Source organism: Rhinichthys klamathensis, unplaced genomic scaffold (genome assembly GCF_029890125.1).
Source record: "Rhinichthys klamathensis goyatoka isolate OS25496 unplaced genomic scaffold, OSU_Roscu_1.1 h1tg000380l_1, whole genome shotgun sequence".
Classification (NCBI taxonomy): domain Eukaryota; kingdom Metazoa; phylum Chordata; class Actinopteri; order Cypriniformes; family Leuciscidae; genus Rhinichthys; species Rhinichthys klamathensis.
This window is the reverse complement of record NW_026606887.1, coordinates 74,473-99,649: the sequence shown is the minus strand read 5'-3', so window position 1 is coordinate 99,649 and position 25,177 is coordinate 74,473. Positions and strand designations below refer to the sequence as shown.

Here is a 25,177-nt window from a genome sequence, read left to right as displayed (position 1 = left end):
ATCTCAATTGTCATTTGTGTTTAGATTGAATATGAGCACATATGAATCATAATCAAAAGGCATTTGGTTCTGAATGATGTACTGTATGTTGTAGCCAACACAATCTGCTAGTTTGATTATGCATAATTATGGATGAGATTTTAGAGATTTGATGGAAGGAAAGTATGGAGAGAAAAAAAGAGCTGTGTAAAGATTCTTTGAGATGTTACTATTGTGCGCCGCAAATAAAATAACAGCATACGGGTTTGGAACAACGTGAGGGTGAATAAATGATGACAATGTTCATTTTTTTGGTGAGATATTGCTTAAATGTGACTATAATATTTGATGTTTATGCTTTGAATATTGCTACTTTTCAAAAAATGAAATCTGTGCCAGGTGACAAAGTTTGAATTTGGTTTGCACATCGTCATTATTATTACCATTAGTGCGAAACGCCATGTTTAGTCACAGTTGGCTTATTAAAAATAATACAAGGGCGAAGTGAACTGATCATTAGAGGTTCACTCAATTTCACGGCACAAAGGACTTCTAAAACCTGACTTTGCGAGTAAAATGGAGATAGAAACTCTTTGAACAAACTCTTTCAACAAAGAATTTCTAAATATGTCATTCTAACATTCACAATGTCCCAGAACATTATTTAGAAACTTCCAAGAAATCATCACGGTTATGATATCACTATATGAGTGCCCACATTTATACACTTTATGACCCGTCCTGATATACAATGGTAAATGGACTGCATTTATATAGCACTTTCAAAGACCCAATGGCCACCAAAGCGCTTTACATATTGCCTCACATTCACCCATTCACTCACTCATTCATACACCGACGGCAGTGTCAGCCATGCAAGGCGCCATCCAGCTCGTCGGGAGCAGCCGGGGTTAGGTGTCTTGCTCATGGACACCTCGACACTTGGTCAGGTGGGACCGGGGATTGAACCACCAACCTTCTGGTTTGTAGACAACTTACATGACCCACTGAGCCACTGCCGCCCCACAAGGTTTTGAACCTCACAGACGACTGCCTCATAAACAATAAAAACACCAACATAAAGTCCAGGCCTGGTCCTGTCTCGTCTTGGACTGTCATCGCTCCTCCTTTTGTCCTTCCGGATCTCCTTCCATGAGACTTAAGGCCGTGTGGCACGCAGGAGACACTCATTAGCACTCGCGCCACTGGCCTCGCTCCGTTCCCAAGGCTCTCGGTTCTCGGCTCTCACAGTGAAATGTACCAAACAAACAAATAATGCTAGTACTGAGACATTCACATAAATAAGCACTTTCCAAGCATTAGGATCCTTTGGAAGGTAATGGCATTTCAGGTGGATAAATCTGGAACCGTTCTTTACCGTCCTTGGAACCGTTCAGCCCGACATTGGGAAAGTGACCATTTACACCAAAGTGTGACTGTTTTTGGTGCAAGACAACTTGAATAACATAATGACTTAAGAATATAGTTCCTCCAAGTAATGAGCAAAATCCCAAAATATATAATAGACATGAATCTCGCATTATGCATTAATTAACTGCTTAAATCAATTTTTTTTATTTCTGTCTGTAGATATTTGTTGGGGAGATCTCCATGTATATCATGAAGTCCACTAGAGAAGCCCTAATAGCCCAGGAGAAAACCATTGTGACTGGAGAGTGCTGCTACCTAAACCCTCTCATCCGCAGAATCATTCGCTTCATTGGTGAGTCTTCTGTTTTCATTAGTGTTAAACATTTCAGCTCAGGATTGTTTGGGTCCAATATGGATTTTCCAGTTGTTACAACTGATGGCACCACGGTGAGATAATGCATAGTTGGGATTTTTGCTAATGCAATGACAGTGATTTCTCATAAATAAAGGCAAAACAAAATGAAATGTTTATTATTATGGATGTAAGGGATGATTACTGTCAATTTCTTGACATTTAAAAAAAGATATATTTTGATCATGTATTATAAATGATAAACAAGTTAATGATAAAGTAAAACATTAGTCTGCAGTTTGCTTATTGAATGTTAAAAATTATTCAAATATGTTGTTGAATGGCTATAATTTCTATTCTTAAAGTAATTTTAATCTTAACATTTGAAAGAAAAAAGTTTTAGTGGTGTTGGCATTGATAGCACTTAGTAAAAATATGCTGTTAAGCAAATATCATTTAAAATATACTTTGGGAACACTGTGTAAACATATTTATTAATTTATTAATTAATTTAAAATTTGAAAGGGTCATGAAACCCTAAACTTAATTTTTCCGTAATTTTAACAGTTATGTGTGTTGAACATCATAGAAGATAATGTTACCTTCCTTTAGTTTTAACATTATTTTTATCTTCCGGGTTCAAATTTGTCTTCGTGTCAACATCACAGGATGTACATGCTACATCGATGACTCAACTAGTGTTGTCAAAAATGTCAATATTTCGATATGTATAGTTACTGAAATCTCTATAATGGTTACAATACTCCTTTTCTGCAGTATCGATACACCGATCCCAGCTGCTCTGTCTTGCTCTCTTCTCTCTGACGGTGAATTGACACATACCTTGCATTACCACAGGTTTCGCGCTCACACCAAAAGAGTGCGCACCACTTAAATGATCAAATACACAAAATTATGTCAAAATGACCGTCTTGGCGAGTATTCAGTTAAACACAGTCAGTTTTGGAACTTAAATAGTTCAAATAACGCTTGTTGTAACAGTATATTGGATCCATGCATAAGCTCTTAAAGTGACAGCAGCCTAATAAATCTGCTGCGAAAGAGAAAATCACTCACTGCGCTTGACCTGAATCACTTTTGTAGCTTTAATTGCAAACAATAATCTGTATTTAATTTTACAATGAAGACTACCCAGAGCTATTTTACATTTTATTACTTTAATAGTATTTCTTACCTGAATACTACAGTTAGACCCACCTGAAAAACTGTTTTACTTTTCTCTTTATTCTATTGTATTTGTTTGTGCTATCATTTGCAATTTGTTAATTTGTTCTTATTGTATTACAAACTTATTACTTGTCTTTTTTCTGTATATTTAGTTCAGAATTTGAAATAAAACCTCCCTGTGATATGTGTACGCTCTCTAATTATGAGATAATAATACAAATATCTGTATGACAGTATATTATGGTATCGAATATCGATATATATTTCAAGGTATCTGATCGAAGTTGGAAATTCCAATATTGTGACACCGGTAAACTCAAAATTGTGTCTCATAATTAATAATGAGACTGCTTGTCCTTATCTTATCAGAAGATGCCTCGCTTAATTATTCGTGACAACACGCGTTGATTTCCTTTGACAGACGCTTGAGACTGCATACAGAACAGGGAGATCGCATACAGTAAGTAAGAGATGCATTAATGGAGCAAACAATTTGTTTTTGCTTTGTAAGTTTCTGCATCATATAAAATCTCTTCAGTAGATCCTGAGTCTTCGACACAAACACGATTCATCCACACACTGTGAGAGGAACCGGTCTTTACAGCTAATAAAAATGCCTCAAAATAAGCCTAAAAAGTTATACATTTCCAGAGCATCGCAGAGTACAAATGCGAATGGTTGTGTGCTTATTTGTGCATTACATTATTGCTGTCACAGGATATGTACAGTATTTGACATTTGGCTCTCAGAAGTAAAAGTGCAAGACACATCCAATAAATCTTTGACAATGTTTGGTGGTATGATTTACCTGGAGATTTTAAAGTAAAACCGCAGAGCTGTGGCTGTTTTATTGATTGGGAACAACACCACCTCCAAAACGCATCAATTTTAAATGTTTTCTACAGACATAATGAGAGACACAAACACAACTTTCTATGAAAACTTCCACTCACCGTATTTCTTTTATGCAGTCAAATTTCTTTTAGTACACATTTCCATGTTCCCAACCAAGTGCTCGATGTAAAATGAAAGTAAAAGCATGGGGAGCACTTGATTTAATGGATGTGATGCATAATGTAGTGGGGATTCTGGTAATGGTGTCCTCTGAGGCTTGGGATTGCAGTGATATGGACCATCGTATTGCAGCCTTTTCACAATATTGAGCAGTTGTGGCTGGAGAGAATCCCAGCACTCTTTTTTTTTTCTGTTTCACTCCAGCTGTGGTCTTGTTTTCAGTAGCTCAACTTTTTGGTCATATAGGAAGCCTTCATACTTTCAGAGGCACCATGAATTGTAATCTAGTTCACTCCAAGACACACAATTTCACAGTCAAACAAGTGCCACGGTAAAGTCCACTGTAGGTGAGTTTAACAAACCCAAGTGCAGTTAAAGGGATAGTTCACCCAAAAATGAAAATTAGCCCATGATTTACTCTCCCTCAAGCCATCCTAGGTGTATATGCCTTTCTTCTTTCAGACGAATACAATCGGAGTTATATTAAAAAATGTCCTGGCTCTTCCAAGCTTTATAATTGCAGTGAATGGCCGTTTCTGTTTTGAAGTCCATCAAAGTGCATCCATCCATCATAAAAGTGATGGATGGACTAGTCATTGTTCGTTTTACTTAAGTTTTCGCAGTTCCCCCTATTAAATCCAGTCACTCAGCAGCTCTTTTGCCACTCAGTCCGGCTGAGGTGTGTGTTCCGGCGGGAAAGTGACGTCAACGCATGCCCTCTATAGTGCACGATACTGAACTGAGTTCTCTTCTAAGTCTTTTTGTACTTAAACTGACAAATACACACAAAAATATGTCAAAATATGTCTGTTATGTCTTAAGTGAACATAAACAGTTGACAAAGAAAATGCGTGTAACAGTATATTGGATCCATGCAGCTCTTAAAGTGACAGCAGCCTAATATTACTGCTGCCTTCTCTATAATGTTAATCAATCAACAAAAGACAAAGAGAAATTCACTCGCTCTTCTTGACTGAATAACTTTTGTGACTATTTGTAATGTATATTTTATTTATAAAGTCCAGTTCAGTTTCTGTCCCTGAATACCTGAAAAACTTATAACAGTTTATTTTAATTGTATCTTTGTTCAGTTGTATTTAATGCTTGAAATTTAGTTCGGCTGGTTGTTTTTGCTATGGTATTTTAAAACCATAGGCAAAAGTTCCTTGTGTAAGTGTTCTTTAGCCGTGGATTTTTGTTCATGGTATTCAGCTACAATGAGAAGACTTTGAACTAATGTGAATGATATCTAAGTTTTTTGTTGTTGTTGTTTTTTCACTCATTGGAATCAAAATTAGGAATCCATAAAAATCGTTAAAATTCAAACGATACCCAACCCTAGACAAGATCACATGAGGGTAACAGGGAATCACATGAGTCCCAGTAAAAGACATGACATGATAAACATAAATTGAAAACATGAAACGAGAACCGAAATCATCTGGAAAAAGTCAGACTGAGAGAGTTCACATAACTAGAGGACATCATAATTACATGCAGAAGATATTAAGCTTAGTGGAGTAGTTTTGTTTGTGCCAAATGGTGTATGCAAATGTAGCTTTTGCTCTAGTGGGCATTTGTAATTACTTCTGGATGAAGATAAAAATAACACTGTTCCATCAAGACTGCATTGGTATTCATGGGCGTCCTCCAAACCCTTGTCTGATTTGCTTATATTTTCAGAGCTTTGATTGGGAGTAACAAGCTGAATATATTTTTGCCTCTTTTTTTTTTTTTTTTTCTACCGCAGGTGTCTTCGCGTTTGGCCTGTTCGCCACCGACATCTTTGTCAACGCCGGCCAGATCGTGACTGGCAATCTGGCGCCATATTTCCTGAGCGTCTGCAAGCCAAATTACACTGGGTTGGATTGTCACTTCAGCCACCAGTTCATCGCCAATGGAAACATCTGCACTGGGAACCAGGTGGTCGTGGAAAGAGCCAGGAGGTCTTTCCCATCCAAAGATGCTACGCTCAGTGTCTACTCTGCCGTCTATGTTACTGTAAGCATCCTAAATAGAGTCGTTTTATTTCGTATGTGTTGACCTGGTTTCAACTGGCCCATATTTCATGAGTTGTTAACTTTGAAAAGAAGTTTGCTTTACACAACCATGTCCAGTGCAATAAAGTGGCAAGTGATTAGTCTTGAAATGCCTGTCACTGGAAACTTGAAACATGGTCAATTGCGTGAATAAGTTGTATACAGGGAAAACAAGGTGAGCTACACTGCATTTTAAATGTAAAGACGAGGGGCTAAAGAATTTATTGGGTCCCACTTTATTATATACTACTATGTAATGACCTCTAAATTAACCATTTGATACAATGCACTTATTGTGTACATGCATGATTTTGCATTTGTACGTATATTCAGAGCTGGATTAACGCAAAGGCAAACTAGGCACGTGCCCGATTAGCGGGAAGGTGCCCAGACAGAGGGATAAAAATAAAAAAAATAAAAAAATGTACAAATGTCCTATCTACAATTTATTTCAATATTTATTAATTAACTAAAAAAATAGTGACGATGTTTATCTTAACCATAGACTGTTACATTACGTCACATTAACGCCAGCCCATCAGGTGCTGCGAAGCAAAAGCCTAAATAGGCACGCAAAGAAGCACAGCTCGTAATGCAGGTGTGTGCGTTGTCGTTATCTATTTTGGAGTGATTGCAATGTATTCTAAATATAAACTTGTACTGTAGATCAGCGTCATTTCTGGGAAAATCTCACCGCTTTATTTCGAGTTTAAAAGAGCGCGAGCGTCATTAACGTGTCCAGACGCGGCGCTTTGAATTTGCGCGTACAATGAATAACATCGTGTCGGGAGCTGACTAAAAACGCTACAAAAGCAAAAGACAAGACGTTTGTATTCAAAGTTAAAAAGCCAACCCACTACTACATTTTTAAATGTTTCAAATAAAGGATCTCATGGGTCTATCTTCTAAATTCTGCTGATGATTATACCTGTCTGACATCATCGCCTTCTTACGCCAATAATATTAGTTTAGAATTTTTTTTTCTAATCAGTAGCGATCGTGTCTTTCTCTTCCACTTCATTTGTGTATAGCATATTTAAGCTAGCAATGCATAATATCATATTACTTATTTTAATAATATGACAATATCTGCAGTCAATATTGATTAAATGGGAGGGGAAAATCATGCCCATACCGCAGCAATGAAAAAAATGATAAAAGCATATATCACTGAAGTGGTATTCTGGAACTGTGAATAAATTGAATAAAACAGCAAAATAACAACAATAACAATAACATCTTCATTAAACAAAAAAGAGATTACCTTAGATAAAGTTTGATTAATATATGTACATACCGTAGCCTACTGGTAAAAAGTCTGGACCAATTACTATTTTTAATGTTTTTGATTTTTTGTTTTTTTATTATGCTCTACAAGCCTGCATTTATTTGCTCAAAAATACAGCAAAAAAAACAGGAATATTCAGCAAGGATGTGTTAAATATATCAAAAGTGATAGTGAAGACTTTTTTAAAACAACTTTTTAATAATCAAAAAAATCCTGAAAAAAAGTATCACAGGTTATAAAATAAATATTAAGCACCATTTCGAACATTTGATAATAAATCAGAATATTATAGTTTTCTGAAGGATCACGTGACACTAAATTCAGCTTTGCATCACAGAATTATATTTTAAAGTATAGTAAAATAGGAAAACCATTATTTAAAATTTGAATAATATTTCACTATATATTATTTTTCTGTATTTTTTATCAAATAAATCCAGGCTTGATGAGCATAAGAGACTTCTTTCAAAAACATAAAAATAGTAATGTGTCCAAACTGATGTACTGTGTAAGTAAAAATATACAACATTTAAAATTAAATGTTGTATAAATTAAAAGGTTAGGAATCATATTTGTTTCAAGAGTTTTTTTATTGGTGGTGGGGGGGGGCCTCCAACATAAATATTGCCTAGGGCCTCCAAATGTCTAGAACCGGCCCTGCGTATATTTAATCATATCTGAATGTAATTACAGCTGTAGTTAATTTCTGTGATTACATCGATAATTACACTGTTTAACCCACACCGCCAACTTGTCCTAATCGTACCCATATCCCTCCGCAATAACAGCACAACATAAACACAATAAGTACATTGAACTTAATTAGCCTTTCTAACGCCAGACCACGTATCATTTAGAATGATACGTGGTCTGGGAACCAAGTTAATTTTCTCGTATTTGAGGCGTGGTTTACGAATGCCCAGAGCCGTTTTTTGGGTGCTACGAATGTCTATCAAATGCGCCTGTACGTAGCTCATAGCCAATCGTTTCAATTATACCAGATGACGTATGTAGAGCGACAGACATTAGACGAGGAAGACGACGATGGGTCAGAGATTTATGTGTACACGAAACTACTTAGAACACTATCTAATTAAGGCTGCATCGAAAGGTAACTTTGCGTCTGCTGCCATGTTGGATCCATAGATATACACAAATTCGGCGAAACACGGAAGTAAAGCAGCGCCGCCATTACTGCGGGCCTTTGCTGCTAAGAAGTAGCGTTGGTCCCGTAGGCGGCTGTAGCAGATGTTAGCTGTACGAAATGTTATTTCTATGTAGTTTTTTTTAGTGCGTATGCTGTCCAGTGATGCCGGGAAGAGCGTGTTGTGTGTTTGGCTGTTTTAACAACAAATAAAAGCGTTTGTGAAATTCACAAACCTTGCGCATTGACTGCCCATGTTTACGGCCATACGGATTACACAGAGTTCCTGGCGCGGGCGCGGGCGGTAATGCTCTCACTCTGTGTGTGAATTCTGTATGCTGGCAAATCCTCTAATTATAACAAACAAAGTGTATATATTAGGAAAGATTCATTGTGCAGTCAGCTTCATTGATAATAACAGATATGTGTGAGATCACGATGAACTGTTGTCAGCTTTTTAGGAATTATTAAGGGAGCGCACTTGCGCGCATTCAGTCATGACAAACCATGCACGCAGTAAACTGCTTGCTTTTATAACAGTGTGGTTTGTGTGTGTTAATGCTTTAATGAGATAATTTATCAGGAGCATTTATGCTGATGTGTATGGTGGCGACACGTAGGCTAACTTGAAACTATTTGGAGGTACAGAGAAAAAAAGTATTTTTGCGGGCGGGAGAAAGTAACATAGAAAGTAGTTGCAGGGCTCTCAAGTGTCACGCATTTCGGTCTTTTGTCACGCTCTCCCGCCACACATTGTATTTCTCACACTGAAAAACTATTTATAATATGTAATATGCCGCAGCGCCCAACATTTCTCTGGCCGCGCCGCTCTCACCATGGAACCGGCAGGAATCAAGCGCGTCTCGAGGAAGTTCATGCAGTCGTGTCCTCATATAGGCAAATAAACAGCTCGAGCGTCACATGTGCTTCAGCGTGTGTGTGTGTTAAATGAAACTGCGCGTCGACTGCACCATTCATTCACAAAGAACACGTAGGATTCGTATTTAAATAGTATTATTGCGGGGTATAGTATTATTACAAAACAATAGTAGGGGAAACACTGAGTTATTTGCAACTTGTGAAGCTTAATTGTGAACATGTTAGTAAACACAGCTAATAATGACAGCGTTCGGTTTTATTGTTGTCATCAATTAATACACGTCTTAATTACATTACATTACATTTGGCTGACGCATTTTCACATAAATACATTCTGTTGTCAATAAATTACCTTTATCTGTAAGTTTTGGCCACTACCTGACATCATCTACCCAATGTTCCTTTTCACCAGACATTTTCTTTCATGAGCAGGATCCGCTTTTATTGAAACGTCATTAGAGAGCACCCGGCAAGTGTCACAGCGTCACCCTGCAGGCCCGCAGTAATGGCGGCAGGCAAGATGGCGGCGCCCATAGAGTTCGCGGCGGATTTGTGTATAAACACACTGCTTCGGTGTGTCGTTATCGTCTTGCTGCTCCCTCCCCATTCTGTGATTGGTTCCCTAGATGAGGCGAAAATCTGGACCATGGCATCCATACTGCCTTGCAGCGTGAATAAACCCAGGCTTGAACTTAATAATATTTTAATAAGTGCATAGTAGTTAAAGATGTCTAATATAAAGTTTATTCTTATGCAAAGTTGATACCAATACTAGAGAAATTCTCAATAGAAATCAAGATGAATATGCTATTAAAACTTGCATTATTGTATAAATGTTATCAAAATAAATGAAACGATGGCATGCGTCCTTCAAATATTTCTCAGTTATGTAAGGTCATAAAAAATAGAGAACAATGGTACAAATTACAAGTAAAAAAACAATAGAAGACACAACTGTTTTTCACGCGTCTAACGGAATTATTCAGGTAAACGTTTAGTAAATAAAATGCAATACAAAAACAACAAAGTACAAACGTAAAATACTTAACTAAATGATTGATTTTTATTGCAAAAAACAAAACATTTATATATGCCTTTACTAGATATAACCGACATTACCATACGAAGGCAATTTGTGTAACTACACATTTTGTCAAAATTGATTTTATTTCTCACTCTCTCACTGATTTCGGCCTTTAATGCGTTTCATTGTCAGATTAGTGATGTTGAATTGCCAGGGTTTGTGTTTTTTTTCTTTATCTCTCTTTCATGGGTATAAGAGGTTATTTTCTCGGATTCTGTTCTTTATAATTGGCAATAATTTCCCTGAGGTGGAGCAAGCGCTGTGTGTTTATTTAAGCTTCATTTCCTCAGTCACCTGCTGCTGCACAACACATCCAGTTAATGAATCGGTTCCTTAACGTGTGTGTGTGTGTGTGTTTGCCTGTTTCAGATGTACATCACAAGCACCATCAAGACGAAAAGCAGTCGTTTGGCCAAGCCTGTGCTCTGTCTGGGAATCCTGTGCGCTGCTTTCCTCAGCGGCCTGAACCGCGTATCAGAATACCGCAATCACTGCTCGGACGTTATTGCTGGCTTCATATTAGGAAGCTCCGTTGCTCTCTTTCTGGTGGGTTTCATAATTTGCTGTCATTGTTTAACTCAAATAATAAAATAAAAAAATCTATATTTTCTCATTTTTAAATATGTTTTTTATTGTCTTATTGATATACAAAATACAATATTGTGCTCTGTATATGAAAGTGATATCTTTAGTAAATAACATGATGCATCATAAAATTGGTAAAAATTTGATTATTTTGGTTGTCATGATGCTTTTTTTTTTGATATGCAAGTATTTGGATGAACATTTTTTTTGAACATTTCCTTTAAAATTTTTGTTCATCAAAGAATCCTGAATACATACTATCTATACTATATACAGTATATACTATATATACTGTATTTGAAGCAGCACAACTGTTTTCAACTAGTAATAATCAGAAATGTTTTTTTTAAGCAGCAAATCAGCATTTTAGAATGATTTCTTTAGGATCATGTGACACTGAAGACCATAATAGCGGTCACATGATTCTCGGCTGCTGAGAATTCAGTTTTGCATAACAGAAATAAAATACATTTCAAAATATGTTAAAGTAGAAACCAATTATTTTAAAATGTATTTAATAATATTACTGATTTGACTGTATTTTGAAACAGTGCAATAATGCAGCTTCTTTCATAGACATTAAAATATCTTACAACTCCAATTTTTTTTACCGTTATTGTACATTTAGTATTATTAATAATTGTTAAGCTCCACCACATTACCGACCAATAAGCTAACTTAGCTTTTCTGTTCGCCATATTTTTTGACTGAAGTATTACAGAAAATCTTCCTTTCCACTAGTTTTCAAAATCCTTAGGTTCCATTTTATATATAACGGCATAAGTTGTAAAATAAAAATTTTTTTCTCTTTTTGAATTTTTTTGGTGTAAATCATATTTTTTTTTGATGATCAATAATTTTATTATTATTATTTTTTACAAATTTATATTGAGAAATAAAGTTTTTTCATGACTTTGCTTTAGTCGGTATGATAACCATCCCAATCCTCAAAAAGTTCCTTTCTCACCGTAGGGAATCTGTGTAGTGAACAACTTCAAAGGGACCCTCTCCACTCCCACCAAACAGAAGCAGGAGGATTACCGCGGGCTTCCCTTGATGACGTTCCCTCGTGTGGAAAGCCCTCTGGAGACTCTCAGCGCACAGGTAATGCCATCATCTGTGGCCTTCAGTAAATCATCCTTCTCACAATCAGCTCTTGCTATTTTACACACACTCTAAAAATAATGTGTTGGCTCAACAAAAAAAATGAACGCAACAATTTGCATCAATGTTTTTGAGTTATGACAACTTTGAGAATGTAGCTTGTCAACCAACAAGCTACATTGAGTTAGAGGAACTTAATAATTTGTAGCATAAACACATTTTTTAGTAATCAACTTAAAAATCTAAGTCGTTTGAACTACTAGAGTTGTAGCCCTGGAACCAGTTAACCGTATCCATTTCAGTTCAAATCAACAGCTGTCATAGCACATGCTAACATAACTTATTTCGCGTGTATATTTAATGAACAAGTTAGAATTAACTCTTCATTCCAACAGTTATTATCCTTATCCAGTCCGATGCAAAGCATGCTGGGAACTAGAAATCCACTGCCTAATTTATCAAGACAATTTCATTACGTTACTACAACCTAATTAAAAAAAGCAGATTAACGCATAAATTTGAGTTTAAATTAACTTAATATAGTCTGTAATGTAATGATCAGCATTATTATGTCAACAGAACTCGATAAAATAATGTTTGCAACTTAAAAGGGTTAATTAAAACAATAAATTAGCATTTTTAACTTGCAACTATGCATTCATGTAAGTTGTGGTAACAGGTCCCATGAATTACTTTTTAGAGTGATAACTTGCATTAAGTAATTTCTTTAAGGAATATCACACAACCCAAGAGTGTTGCACTGAATATCAGGATCGTTAGAATGAGATCATGCTGATATTCAGTACAACAGCATGAATGTGATGTTACAGTTATATAAACAATCATTTCATCTAGAGTAACTTAAATTGCAGGCACAATGTGGTTTAGTTGTTTTCACTTCGCTAACACGTCGCGTATATCAATATTTGCTGAGAAAAGCCAGCAAATTAAGCTAAACTATCAATATCAATGACTACATTGTGGCACACTAGTAACTTTCCCTATCCATTATCACTGACTTTCAGTCCACAGCAATGCATTTTACTATAGAGATGCTTTGGTTGAGTTAGTCGTTCACACATGACAAGTTCTTGTTTTGTCTGCAATTGCTTTATTTATATATTATTTATTCTATAATATATATTTTTTTGTAATTTTTGGTATACAGGTCCTTCTAAAAAAATTAGCATATTGTGATAAAGTTCATTATTTTCCATAATGTAATGATAAAAATTTAACTTTCATATATTTTAGATTCATTGCACACCAACTGAAATATTTCAGGTCTTTTATTTTTTTAATACTGATGATTTTGGCATACAGCTCATGAAAACCCAAAATTCCTGTCTCAAAAAATTAGCATATCATGAAAAGGGTCTCTAAACGAGCTCTTAACCTAATCATCTGAATTAACTAATTAATTCTAAACACCTGCAAAAGATTCCTGAGGCTTTTAAAAACTCCCAGCCTGTTTCATTACTCAAAACCGCAATCATGGGTAAGACTGCCGACCTGACTGCTGTGCAGAAGGCCATCATTGACACCCTCAAGCAAGAGGGTAAGACAGAAAGAAATTTCTGAACAAATAGGCTGTTCCCAGAGTGCTGTATCAAGGCACCTCAGTGGGAAGTCTGTGGGAAGGAAAAAGTGTGGCAAAAAACGCTGCACAACGAGAAAAGGTGACCGGACCCTGAGGAAGATTGTGGAGAAGGACCGATTCCAGACCTTGGGGGACCTGCGGAAGCAGTGGACTGAGTCTGGAGTAGAAACATCCAGAGCCACCGTGCACCGGCGTGTACATGAATGGGCTACAGGTGCCGCATTCCCCAGGTCAAGCCACTTTTGAACCAGCAACATCGGCAGAAGCGCCTGACCTGGGCTACAGAGAAGCAGCACTGGACTGTTGCTCATTTTTGCATGTCATTCGGAAAGCAAGGTGCCAGAGTCTGGAGGAAGACTGGGGAGAAGGAAATGCCAAAATGCCTGAAGTCCAGTGTCAAGTACCCACAGTCAGTGATGGTCTGGGGTGCCATGTCAGCTGCTGGTGTTGGTCCACTGTGTTTTATCAAGGGCAGGGTCAATGCAGCTAGCTATCAGGAGATTTTGGAGCACTTCATGCTTCCATCTGCCGAAAAGCTTTATGGAGATGAAGATTTCATTTTTCAGCACGACCTGGCACCTGCTCACAGTGCCAAGACTTTTTTTTTTGTATTAAAAACACTTCTTTTATTGGTCGGATGAAATATGCTAATTTTTTGAGATAGGAATTTTGGGTTTTCATGAGCTGTATGCCAAAATCATCAGTATTAAAACAATAAAAGACCTGAAATATTTCAGTTGGTGTGCAATGAATCTAAAATATATGAAAGTTTAATTTGTATCATTACATTATGGAAAATAATGAACTTTATCACAATATGCTAATTTTTTGAGAAGGACCTGTATATAAATATGCAGACTGACCAAGCTGTTTTTTCAGTGTCTTACGCCATGAGCCATGTGTGAAATTTAAACGCGTTAAACTTTTCAAAACTCTATAGAACCCAATAACCTGCATGTTTTTAATGAAATGTCTTTATATATATATATATATATATATATATATATATATATGATGTATAAATTAAGAGGGATCTCATAGCGTCAGGATATTACACAATAATTAGTGAGACAATAATTTTGTAAATTTTTAATCATGAAATATGTATTTCCAGTATTCGCCTTCAGCAGTATTCCCAACATAAGTTTCAATCTGGCTGGTATTTGCCTTGCGTTTTGTAAACCCGACTGAAATGTTAATTATTTGGCTCCTTAATAAAACCCCCAAATGGCTTTGATTTTGCAGTTTGTCTATTTATTCTCCAAAAAGAAGCATTTTGTCACATTATACAGCAGGGAGTTCCAATGCTGCTTCCTTCAGGCACTGTTTTCAGCAGGGAATGTCTTGTCAGACAGATCTATCGCCAGTAAAATACCTGGAGCGCCTGAGCAACAGATGTGTGTCAGAGTAATCCTCCTTTGCTTTGGACACCCGCTTAACACCCCTAGAGCATTTCTAGAGCTGGCTATGCAAGTCACTGTGTTTGGGAAACAAGGAAAATCATGTGTTCTGTCACGATCTGGACAAGTACAATAATCAAAGGAATTGGCATTGAGAAATGACATGTTTTGCTCCGTGTCTCTCTGGTGTTTCTGTTAAATGCGCCTGATGGGTAATAAGCATTTAAGTGACAAGCTAAATGGTTATTATAACCGCCTGCAACGGCACAGCACGACTCTGAATCCAATTGTGTTTGTCTTTCAGAACCATTCGGCGTCCATGACTGAAGTCACATGACTAAGGGGGCAGCACAGAGTCACTTTCGCTTCACCTCAACACTTCTAGGCACAAAAAGTTTTTTGTACTGTGGCATACTGTAAAAAAAAAGAAAGAAAGAAAGAAAGAAAGAAAAAAGACAGTATTATGTTGTAACTAGTTGTACCTAGAAGCAGCTGTTTTGTACATTTTGTATAAGAGAGTGCTGTAGCTTTCCCTCATAATGTCAACACTGCTCAATTCATGTCCAGATTTCTGCCTTCTTTGTCATGTTTTACATCACAAAGTAAATATATACAGTCTATATATATAATGTAATTCAAATATCGATGTTGTTATGTGGTATTTGTACAAAGAATGATTTTATTTAGATTTTTTTTTTTTCTGTACATTTTTGGACAAAGATCATTTTGTATTCTTTTTGTTAACTGTATAAAGCATTTTGATCAACTTTGCCTGCTGATTTTCCAGGAATGTTTTTGGTATACCTATTTTTTGGTGTAAGTTTGAAAGAAAACATGTTGAATTGTTACACGTCGTTGTATCGGATTCTCCTCGGGCATCTTTGAATGGCCATGTACTCAGCATGTAATACACAACACTGTTTGAATAACCTGTTATTCTCGACTTGTGTTTTGTTTTTCTTTAAAGTCGGCATTTCATTTGAAATGCTAAATATATTTTCCTGAGTAGTCTGTCAAATAAATAGTCTGTAGCTGAGTCCAATAATTTGAGTTGGCTTCATTTTTAAGAATGTTAATGTAGTTTGTGCCATAATTTCGTGATGACAAGAATGCTTTTAATCTTATTACTTCCACTTTAGTTTAAAACACTTTTTTTCAGCCAAGTGGTGTTTAAAGGTGTCCTATTATGCTTTTTTTTGGTACAAATATATATATATTTTTTCAGCTCGTTTCAAGCCGCAACACCAGCGTTCAATGAATGCTTTTTTTTTTTTAACAAATCTAACAATAACCACTCATAACAAACATAAGTATAGGGAAAATAGAGAAACAAAGAAATAACAAACAAAATAACTACAACAAAATATTAAAGCTGTATTAATTGAATTAAATATTAATTGTGAAAATGCTGACATTAGACATAATGATTGTAATTAGCAATCATTATGTCTGACTAATTGACACAATTAGCCTATAACTTGCCCATTTTATAGGCAAATAGACCAAAGTAGAGATTGACATTGTTACCAACATTGTTTTATGAAACAAGCAATGGACATCAAATCTGATTTGCAAGCACATTTCTGAAAAGGCAAGACAATGTTAATTCGGTTTTTTTTTATCACAGACAGTTTTGCTTTACCCTTTTGCTCATTATTTAAATTGTTAATTTCGAACAAAACTGTACAGTGAACATTATGTAGCTTTAATAAACCCAAGTTAATTTAAATGCTATATTCAAATTAGGCCTAAATCTTTTATTGCAATCCAATCTGCCCAGTACTTTAAGAAGCTTCATAAAGCTTCAGTTAAAATTGGTCTTGTACTGTGTGTGGTTCTCTGGGCAGAACCCATGTGACTAAAAGAAATGTGTGAGGTGGGAAAAATCCATTTCACACTGCTGAAAAAATTACTGTCATGAGATACAAAGTTTTCAAAAAGTTTCTTAGAAAACTCTGGAACCCAGGAACTGTAGAATCTGCAATACCTGCTACAATGATATCGGAAAGAAAGAAAATGGCGCTACTTAGCAAAAAAGATGAAATGTAATATTCACATTAGTTGTGTTATATCACATTAACATGAAATTAATGAATTGTTTTATAAACTTTATAGCTTTTACTTTATGCCTTTCTGGCCAAAATAACTTTCAGCATTGCAGTCTTAAATCCAGCAACTGCTCTTTTCACATCTATCACCACCACCTTTGTCTGTCGTTTTTCCTCCAAGCGATAATAGGATTATTATGAAAAATGTTCCAGCATTATAGATGGTATTAAGCTTTTGCTTGCATAACTCTCTTCTTGATACACCAGTGCTCTGAACAGCCGTCAGATGTACGTTTTCCTGAAAGTTCCTCTTTTGAACTCTTGGAATTATGCAGTTGAACAGCTACTAAAACACAACCCCATTCTTCATCGAGTAACACTAATGATGTGCTGTTAATGACCAACACAATTTAATGAACAACATTGAGCACATGGTTTAAACCATCTATTGAGGAGAAACAACTCAGAGGATCTTGAACTCTTTGAAAGATAACTTCCCAGTGAATGCAGTTTTGACCACACACTTCTCTTCACAATAGAACTCTATGCCAAAATACATTTCAGCAGAAGAGTCTGTAAGAAAAAAAGTGTTATTCTCCAGTTATATGGGCGAATTAAAACAGATAGTTGAATACATAGCAAAAAGTTTGGAGTAAACAAATCATTGCCCACCAGCACCAAATCCTCATCCCAGCTGTGCGTTTAGTTTGAGAGAATTGTTTCTGCTTCAGGGTTTGAATGACTTGGAGTCATTAACGGACCAATGCACCACAATGTCAGTACATCTGTGATCTAAAACAAAAGTTATCCAATCTGACAATGCCAAGCAAAGGCATTAAAGATGGAATTGACAAACTTTTCAATTTGAGGTGAGCTAGCTTTTGAAATTATTCTAAAGTACTGTAGCAGTGGGTGTTTTTTCGGTCAGAGAAACACATCATGTTAGTTAGAGCCTAATTTCAGTATCTTCAGCCTCAAGTCATTATTATACAAAGAGAATGAAAAGTTGACTTAAATCTCTAATAAACATCTCGAGGGGTTTAGATGCAGACAGTTCATGTGCGAGGGCTCTGAAGCAGCAGTGAGCTGTAGACGGGTTAGGAATAGGGTGGTTTAACTGTGCCACAGAGGAGCCATCTTTGCCTTTTAGAGGATTCAAATTCAGTCTATGCGATAATTAACATCTGCTGAAAATCATATCTTGCCTGCTTGTGTTCTTACGGTCTTTGTAGCACCATACAGTTTTACAGAATAAGATTTGTATGAATTATCATACATACAGTGGCACGGAAAGGTTTGTGATATTTGGTATTCTCTTTTGATTTATATTTGGAGAACAAAATGGTTGTTCATTTTCAAAATTAAATGTAATGTTGCACAAATGAAAACATTTCAATTAAAATAGTTAACATTGACTCCCTATAATTAACCCTGTGAAAAAGTAAATTAATATTTGTAAAACTAATAAGTAACACAAGTAACCTCTTAGTCTTTTCCATTTAGAAGTAAAGGCTTGCATTGTTTGATTGAGTCTAAGAACCTTAGACATATCTTTGTAATACTTTCCAAATAAATATATCTAATTTTCTTAGCTGTTTTGGTATGTACCTGTATTAATTTTGTGGTGATATAATGGAAAAGTCCAATATACACTCACCTAAAGGATTATTAGTAACACCTGTTCAATTTCTCATTAATGCAATTATCTAATCAACCAATCACATGGCAGTTGCTTCAGTGCATTTTGGGGTGTGGTCCTGTTCAAGACAATCTCCTGAACTCCAAACTGAATGTCAGAATGGGAAAGAAAGGTGATTTAAGCAATTTTGAGAGTGGCATGGTTGTTGGTGCCAGACGGGCCGGTCTGAGTATTTCACAATCTGCTCAGTTACTGCGATTTTCACGCACAACCATTTCTAAGGTTTACACAGAATGGTGTGAAAAGGGAAAAACATCCAGTATGCGGCAGTCCTGTGGGCGAAAATGCCTTGTTGATGCTAGAGGTCAGAGGAGAATGGGCCGACTGATTCAAGCTGATAGAAGAGCAACTTTGACTGAAATAACCACTCGTTACAACCGAGGTATGCAGCAAAGCATTTGTGAAGCCACAACATGCACAACCTTGAGGCGGATGGGCTACAACAGCAGAAGTACCACAGGGTACCACTCATCTCCACTACAAATAGGAACAAGAGGCTACAATTTGCAAGAGCTCACCAAAATTGGACAGTTGAAGACTGGAAAAATGTTGCCTGGTCTGATGAGTCTTGATTTCTGTTGAGACATTCAGATGTTAGAGTCAGAATTTGGCGTAAACAGAATGAGAACATGGATCCATCATGCCTTGTTACCACTGTGCAGGCTGGTGGTGGTGGTGGTGTAATGGTGTGGGGGATGTTTTCTTGGCACACTTTAGGCCCCTTAGTGCCAATTGGGCATCGTTTAAATGCCACGGCCTACCTGAGCATTGTTTCTGACCATGTCCATCCCTTTATGGCCACCATGTACCCATCCTCTGATGGCTACTTCCAGCAGGATAATGCACCATGTCACAAAGCTCGAATCATTTCAAATTGGTTTCTTGAACATGACAATGAGTTCACTGTACTAAAATGGCCCCCACAGTCACCAGATCTCAACCCAATAGAGCATCTTTGGGATGTGGTGGAACGGGAGCTTCGGGCCCTGGATGTGCATCCCACAAATCTCCATCAACTGCAAGATGCTATCCTATCAATATCGGCCAACATTTCTAAAGAATGCTTTCAGCACCTTGTTGAATCAATGCCACGTAGAATTAAGGCAGTTCTGAAGGCGAAAGGGGGTCAAACACCGTATTAGTATGGTGTTCCTAATAATCCTTTAGGTGAGTGTATATGTGATAAGGTTCAGTTCAGACAGGAAGGAAGAAGACAGGGGTCGGCTTGAGCTGGGACGTTCACTTTTATTTAGGTCATAAAAATAAACAAACAGGTGCGCACAGAGCGCGTTCACCGTGCACAGGCACAGCCAAAATATAATAACTCAGAATTCGTTGCAATCTCTTTCCACAGCAGCACACGCGAGGTCCCAGCTCGTTTCTCTCTCTCCTCTCGCTCTCACACGCCGGCTTATATCCGGTCTCTCCACGCCAATTACTGAAATCAGACACAGGTGTTCATCATCTGCACTTGACCTACTTACGCTCCGCTCTGCTCCGTCCTCTCTCTCCCGCTACAGACTCCGCAAAACCACGCCCCCCTCGCCACATACCCCCACCGCCCGACTCAGGCTGGGGAGCCATCCGGACTGCAGCCTCCCCCCCCCCTCCTCCTGGAGAGGAAATCAGCTACAGCCATCTGTACACCCGGCCTGTGGATCACCTGAAATTTAAATGGTTGTAAAGCCAGATACCAACGGGTGATCCGCGCGTTGGTATCTTTCATGCGGTGGAGCCACTGCAGGGGAGCGTGGTCCGAACAGAGGGTGAACTCCCGCCCCAGGAGGTAATAGCGGAGGGTGAGAACAGCCCATCGGATAGCCAAACACTCTTTTTCAATGGTGCTGTACTTCGTCTCTCTCTTAGAGAGCTTGCGACTGATGTACAGCACCGGCCGCTCTTCACCCTCCACCTCCTGGGACAGTACGGCGCCCAACCCCCTGTCCGACGCGTCTGTCTGCAGAATAAAGGGGAGAGAAAAGTCAGGAGCATGTAAGAGCGGACCGCCACACAGAGCAGCCTTTATGCGGGTGAAAGCCTGCTGACACCGCTCCGTCCACTGAACCATATCTGGTGCCTCCTTTTTAGTTAGATCAGTCAGCGGGCTGGCGGTGTCCGAAAAATTAGGTACAAACCTTCTGTAATAGCCCGCCAGCCCCAGGAACTGTCTAACCTCCTTTTTGGTCTTGGGTCTTGGACAAGTCGCAACTGCTGCCGTCTTGTCAATTTGTGGACGCACCTGTCCATGACCCAAGTGAAAGCCCAGATATCTTACTTCCACCCGCCCAACTGCACACTTCTTCGGGTTGGCCGTGAGCCCCGCCCCTCTCAGCGTCTCTAGGACAGCTCGCAAATGCTGCATATGTCGCTGCCAATCGCCACTATAAATGATAATATCATCAAGATATGCAGCGGCATATGCAGCATGCGGCCGGAGAAGTCGGTCCATCAACCGCTGAAAGGTGGCTGGAGCCCCGAACAACCCAAACGGAAGAGTAACAAATTGGTGTAATCCAAACGGCGTTGTGAAAGCTGTTTTTTCTTTAGTCATGGGAGACAAGGGGATCTGCCAATAACCCTTGGTTAAGTCCAGTGTCGAATAAAAACGAGCGGTACCTAGTCGATCAAGCAATTCGTCAACTCTAGGCATTGGATATGCGTCGAATTTCGACACTGCATTCACCTTCCTGTAATCCACACAGAACCGAACTGAGCCGTCCGTTTTAGGGGCTCGCCCAGTCACTGTTGGATTCTTCTATCACTCCCATTTCTAGCATTGCCTCTAATTCAGATTGAACTACCTTTTTCTTGTGTTCCGGTAATCTATACGGCCGGCTGCGAACAATCACGCCCGGCTCAGTCTCAACATGGTGCTGAATGAGATTCGTTCGACCCGGCAGGGGTGAAAACACATCAGCAAAATCTGCTTGTATTGATTTGACATCAGTGAGCTGCGAGGGTGAGAGGTGCTCTCCACCAGGGGCCAGAGCGAGAGATTGAGATTTTGAATTCACTTCTGGCCCAAGATCCTCCTCCCCACTTATTACCGTCGCCAGCATCACTGATTCTGCCTCCGACCATTTTTTGAGCAGGTTGAGGTGGTATATTTGATGTGCTCCACCCCTGTCCGTTCGAGCTACCTCATAGTTGAGATCCCCAACTCGCCGTGTGACCTCAAAGGGCCCTTGCCACTTCGCGAGTAATTTTGAACTAGACGTAGGGAGTAACACAAGCACTTTATCTCCCGGTGTAAATTGACGTAGTCCAGCCCCCCTGTTGTACAACCGACTCTGTCTGTCCTGGGCCTGCAACAAATTCTCCCTTGACAGCCGCCCCAAAGTGTGGAGTTTTGTTCTCAGGTCCATGACATATTGAATTTCGTTTTTACTATCAGAAGGTCCGTCCTCCCAAGCTTCCCTAAGGACATCCAGCACCCCACGAGGCTGACGCCCATAGAGAAGCTCGAAGGGGGAAAACCCCGTGGAGGCTTGTGGGACCTCCCGTACAGCGAACAAGAGGGGTTCTAACCACCTATCCCAATTTTTGGCGTCTTCGTGTACGAACTTTCGAATCATGGATTTTAACGTGCGATTAAACCGTTCGACCAAGCCGTCTGTTTGTGGGTGATAGACGCTGGTTCGAACCGATTTAATGCCCAACAACTCGTAAAGCTCGCGAATAGTACGTGACATAAACGCCGTGCCCTGATCGGTGAGAATTTCCTCCGGAATTCCCACCCGGGAGATTAGTTGAAACAGTGCACTCGCCACGCTTTTAGCGGAAATAGTGCGGAGCGGCACTGCTTCAGGATACCGCGTTGCATAGTCCACCAGGACCAATGCAAAGCGGTGTCCCCGTGCTGACCGTTCTAATGGCCCGATGAGGTCCATACCAATTCGTTCGAAGGGGGCCTGCATCAACGGTAGGGGGCACAATGGTGCTTTTGGGGTGGCCGGTGGATTTACCAACTGACATTCACGACATGCCGCGCACCATCTGCGCACATTTTCGTGAATGCCCGGCCAAAAGAACCGGGCCATGAGACGGTTTAGTGTAGCTGTCTGTCCTAAATGCCCGGCCATAGGATTATAATGAGCCGCCTGGAAAAGCATTTCCCGACGGCTTTTAGGTATCAATAACTGGGTTGTATCTTGTTTTGTCTGGGCATCTTGGGTCACCCGATACAACCTATCTTTTAAAATTGCAAAATAAGGATATGAGAGCGGTTGGCCAGGAGAAAGAAGCTGTCCTTCGATGGTACGAACCTGTTCAAATGCATTTTTCAGCGTTTCATCCTGGGACTGTTCCAAGGGAAAATCATCACGCCCAGGGAGGATGGTTCGCTCCTGAGCACTCTGCTCCCCTGAAACAGACCCCAGCGGTTCCAGATCAGCCTCCACCAGCTGTGCCACCGCGATCCTATCCTTAGGTTTTTTTTCCCAAGAGGCATCCGAACACAAATACCCCAACAATTTATTAAACAACGGCCAATTAGTACCCAAAATTATCGGATGCCGGAGGTGCTGGTTAACTGCCACCTCTATTCTATGCTTTTCTCCCCTAAATTGAATATCCACAGGCAAAATAGGATACTTCACCACTTCCCCGTGCACACACCGAACCTTAACCATGCGGCTATTATCCAATGCCCTCGGTTGAATCAGGCTTGGATGAATGGAGGATTGGTTACATCCTGAATCCACCAAAGCCTGATATGTACCCCCCTTGATACTCACTGGTATTTGGTATAGGCCAGCCTGATCGGGGGCAGATTGTGGCGCATCGGGGACCCGGATCAGTGTCCCCACCTCCATCACTGGACACCGGTCAATGAAGTGTCCCGGGTCCCCACAGCGCCAACAGGCCGGCCCAGACTTTACCACCGCCCTGGCGGCAGGAAGCGGGTCAAGCGATTGACGTGGAGAGAGCGGCATTGGATGTTGTGGAGAGACGAATCCAGGGGTCGAGGTCCCTCCCCTGGGAGGAGCCCTGGGCGTGGCTGTTGGCTCCGCCGGATAACCCGACCTCCAGCGGGGCGCTGGCTTCGGCGGGAGCCCTCCACGTGACCTGGGGAAAGGGACAGGTTTGGGAAGAGAGAGAGAAGGAGAGTGAGAGAGAGAGGCAGATGGTAAGGGGTCGCCGACCCCCGGGCACGCCACCATCTGATCCTCCGCCAACTGGATGGCCTGATCCAGCGACGCCGGGCGGTGGCACTGGACCCACTGCGCAGTTCCTTTCGGCAGCCTGGCCACCAACTGCTCCAGCACCACACGATCGATCACCTCCTCGACGTCGCTGTCGTCGGCCATCAACCATTTGCGACAGCAGTCCCGGAGCTGCTGTGCCATCACGAAGGGTCGGCCGGCCTCGTCCAGGGTTAGGGTCCTGAACCGCTGTCGATGTTGCTCCGGGGTCCGACCGACCCGCTGAAGGATGGCACGCTTGAGGTCCTGGTAGACCAGGAGATTCAGGACTGGCAGTTGGTGTGCGGCTATCTGCGCTTCCCCAGACAGCAGAGGGATAAGCCGCATTGGCCAGTCCTCCATGGGCCATCCCCGGTCCTCTGCCGATTTCTCGAATAGGTCCAAGAACGCCTCTGGGTCGTCCTGAGATCCCATCTTGTTGAGAGGCAGAGGAGGTGAATGGTCTTTAGATGCGGGGATGGCCCGAACCTCCCGGTCCACCCAGCTCCGGAGTAGCTCGCGGTCCTCATGCTGAGCTTGGAGGAGCGCCTCGAACCGTTTGTCCTGCTCCTCCTTGATCATCAGCATTTGTTGGTGTTGTTCCTGGTGAAGACCGGCGAGCGACTGGATTACGTCTGCAAATGGTGACGCTGGCGGGGTCTGCATGGCGGCGGCGATCTTCTTCCCTCCCGGGTTTCGGCACCAGTGTGATAAGGTTCAGTTCAGACAGGAAGGAAGAAGACAGGGGTCGGCTTGAGCTGGGACGTTCACTTTTATTTAGGTCATAAAAATAAACAAACAGGTGCGCACAGAGCGCGTTCACCGTGCACAGGCACAGCCAAAATATAATAACTCAGAATTCGTTGCAATCTCTTTCCACAGCAGCACACGCGAGGTCCCAGCTCGTTTCTCTCTCTCCTCTCGCTCTCACACGCCGGCTTATATCCGGTCTCTCCACGCCAATTACTGAAATCAGACACAGGTGTTCATCATCTGCACTTGACCTACTTACTCTGTAGCTCTGCTCCGTCCTCTCTCTCCCGCTACAGACTCCGCAAAACCACGCCCCCCCTCGCCACAGTATACATGAAATTTAAATTCATCAGAATTTAATTCATTCATTCAGCACTGCTTCTATTGAAGGGGGAAACCCGGAACTGACACATTTTCATTATGTGTACTTAATTTAGACTTAAAATTTAGATATACAACAAAGTTTT

The 25,177-nt window shown here is 40.0% G+C and overlaps 1 protein-coding gene across 2 annotated transcripts in view; it reads left to right on the top strand.

The window, feature by feature from the left end:
- The window catches only part of plppr1 (phospholipid phosphatase related 1), a 65,170-nt gene extending 49,107 nt beyond the window's left edge, over positions 1 to 16,063 (top strand). For both annotated transcript variants that reach the window (XM_056233897.1, XM_056233898.1), the window contains 5 exons: positions 1,570 to 1,702; positions 5,655 to 5,905; positions 10,708 to 10,884; positions 11,896 to 12,027; positions 15,332 to 16,063. In XM_056233897.1, coding sequence (XP_056089872.1) covers positions 1,570 to 1,702; positions 5,655 to 5,905; positions 10,708 to 10,884; positions 11,896 to 12,027; positions 15,332 to 15,364 — 726 coding nt within the window. In that variant the 3' untranslated portion in view covers positions 15,365 to 16,063. The remainder of the gene's footprint in view (positions 1 to 1,569; positions 1,703 to 5,654; positions 5,906 to 10,707; positions 10,885 to 11,895; positions 12,028 to 15,331) is intronic.
- The last annotated feature ends 9,114 nt before the right edge of the window (positions 16,064 to 25,177 follow it).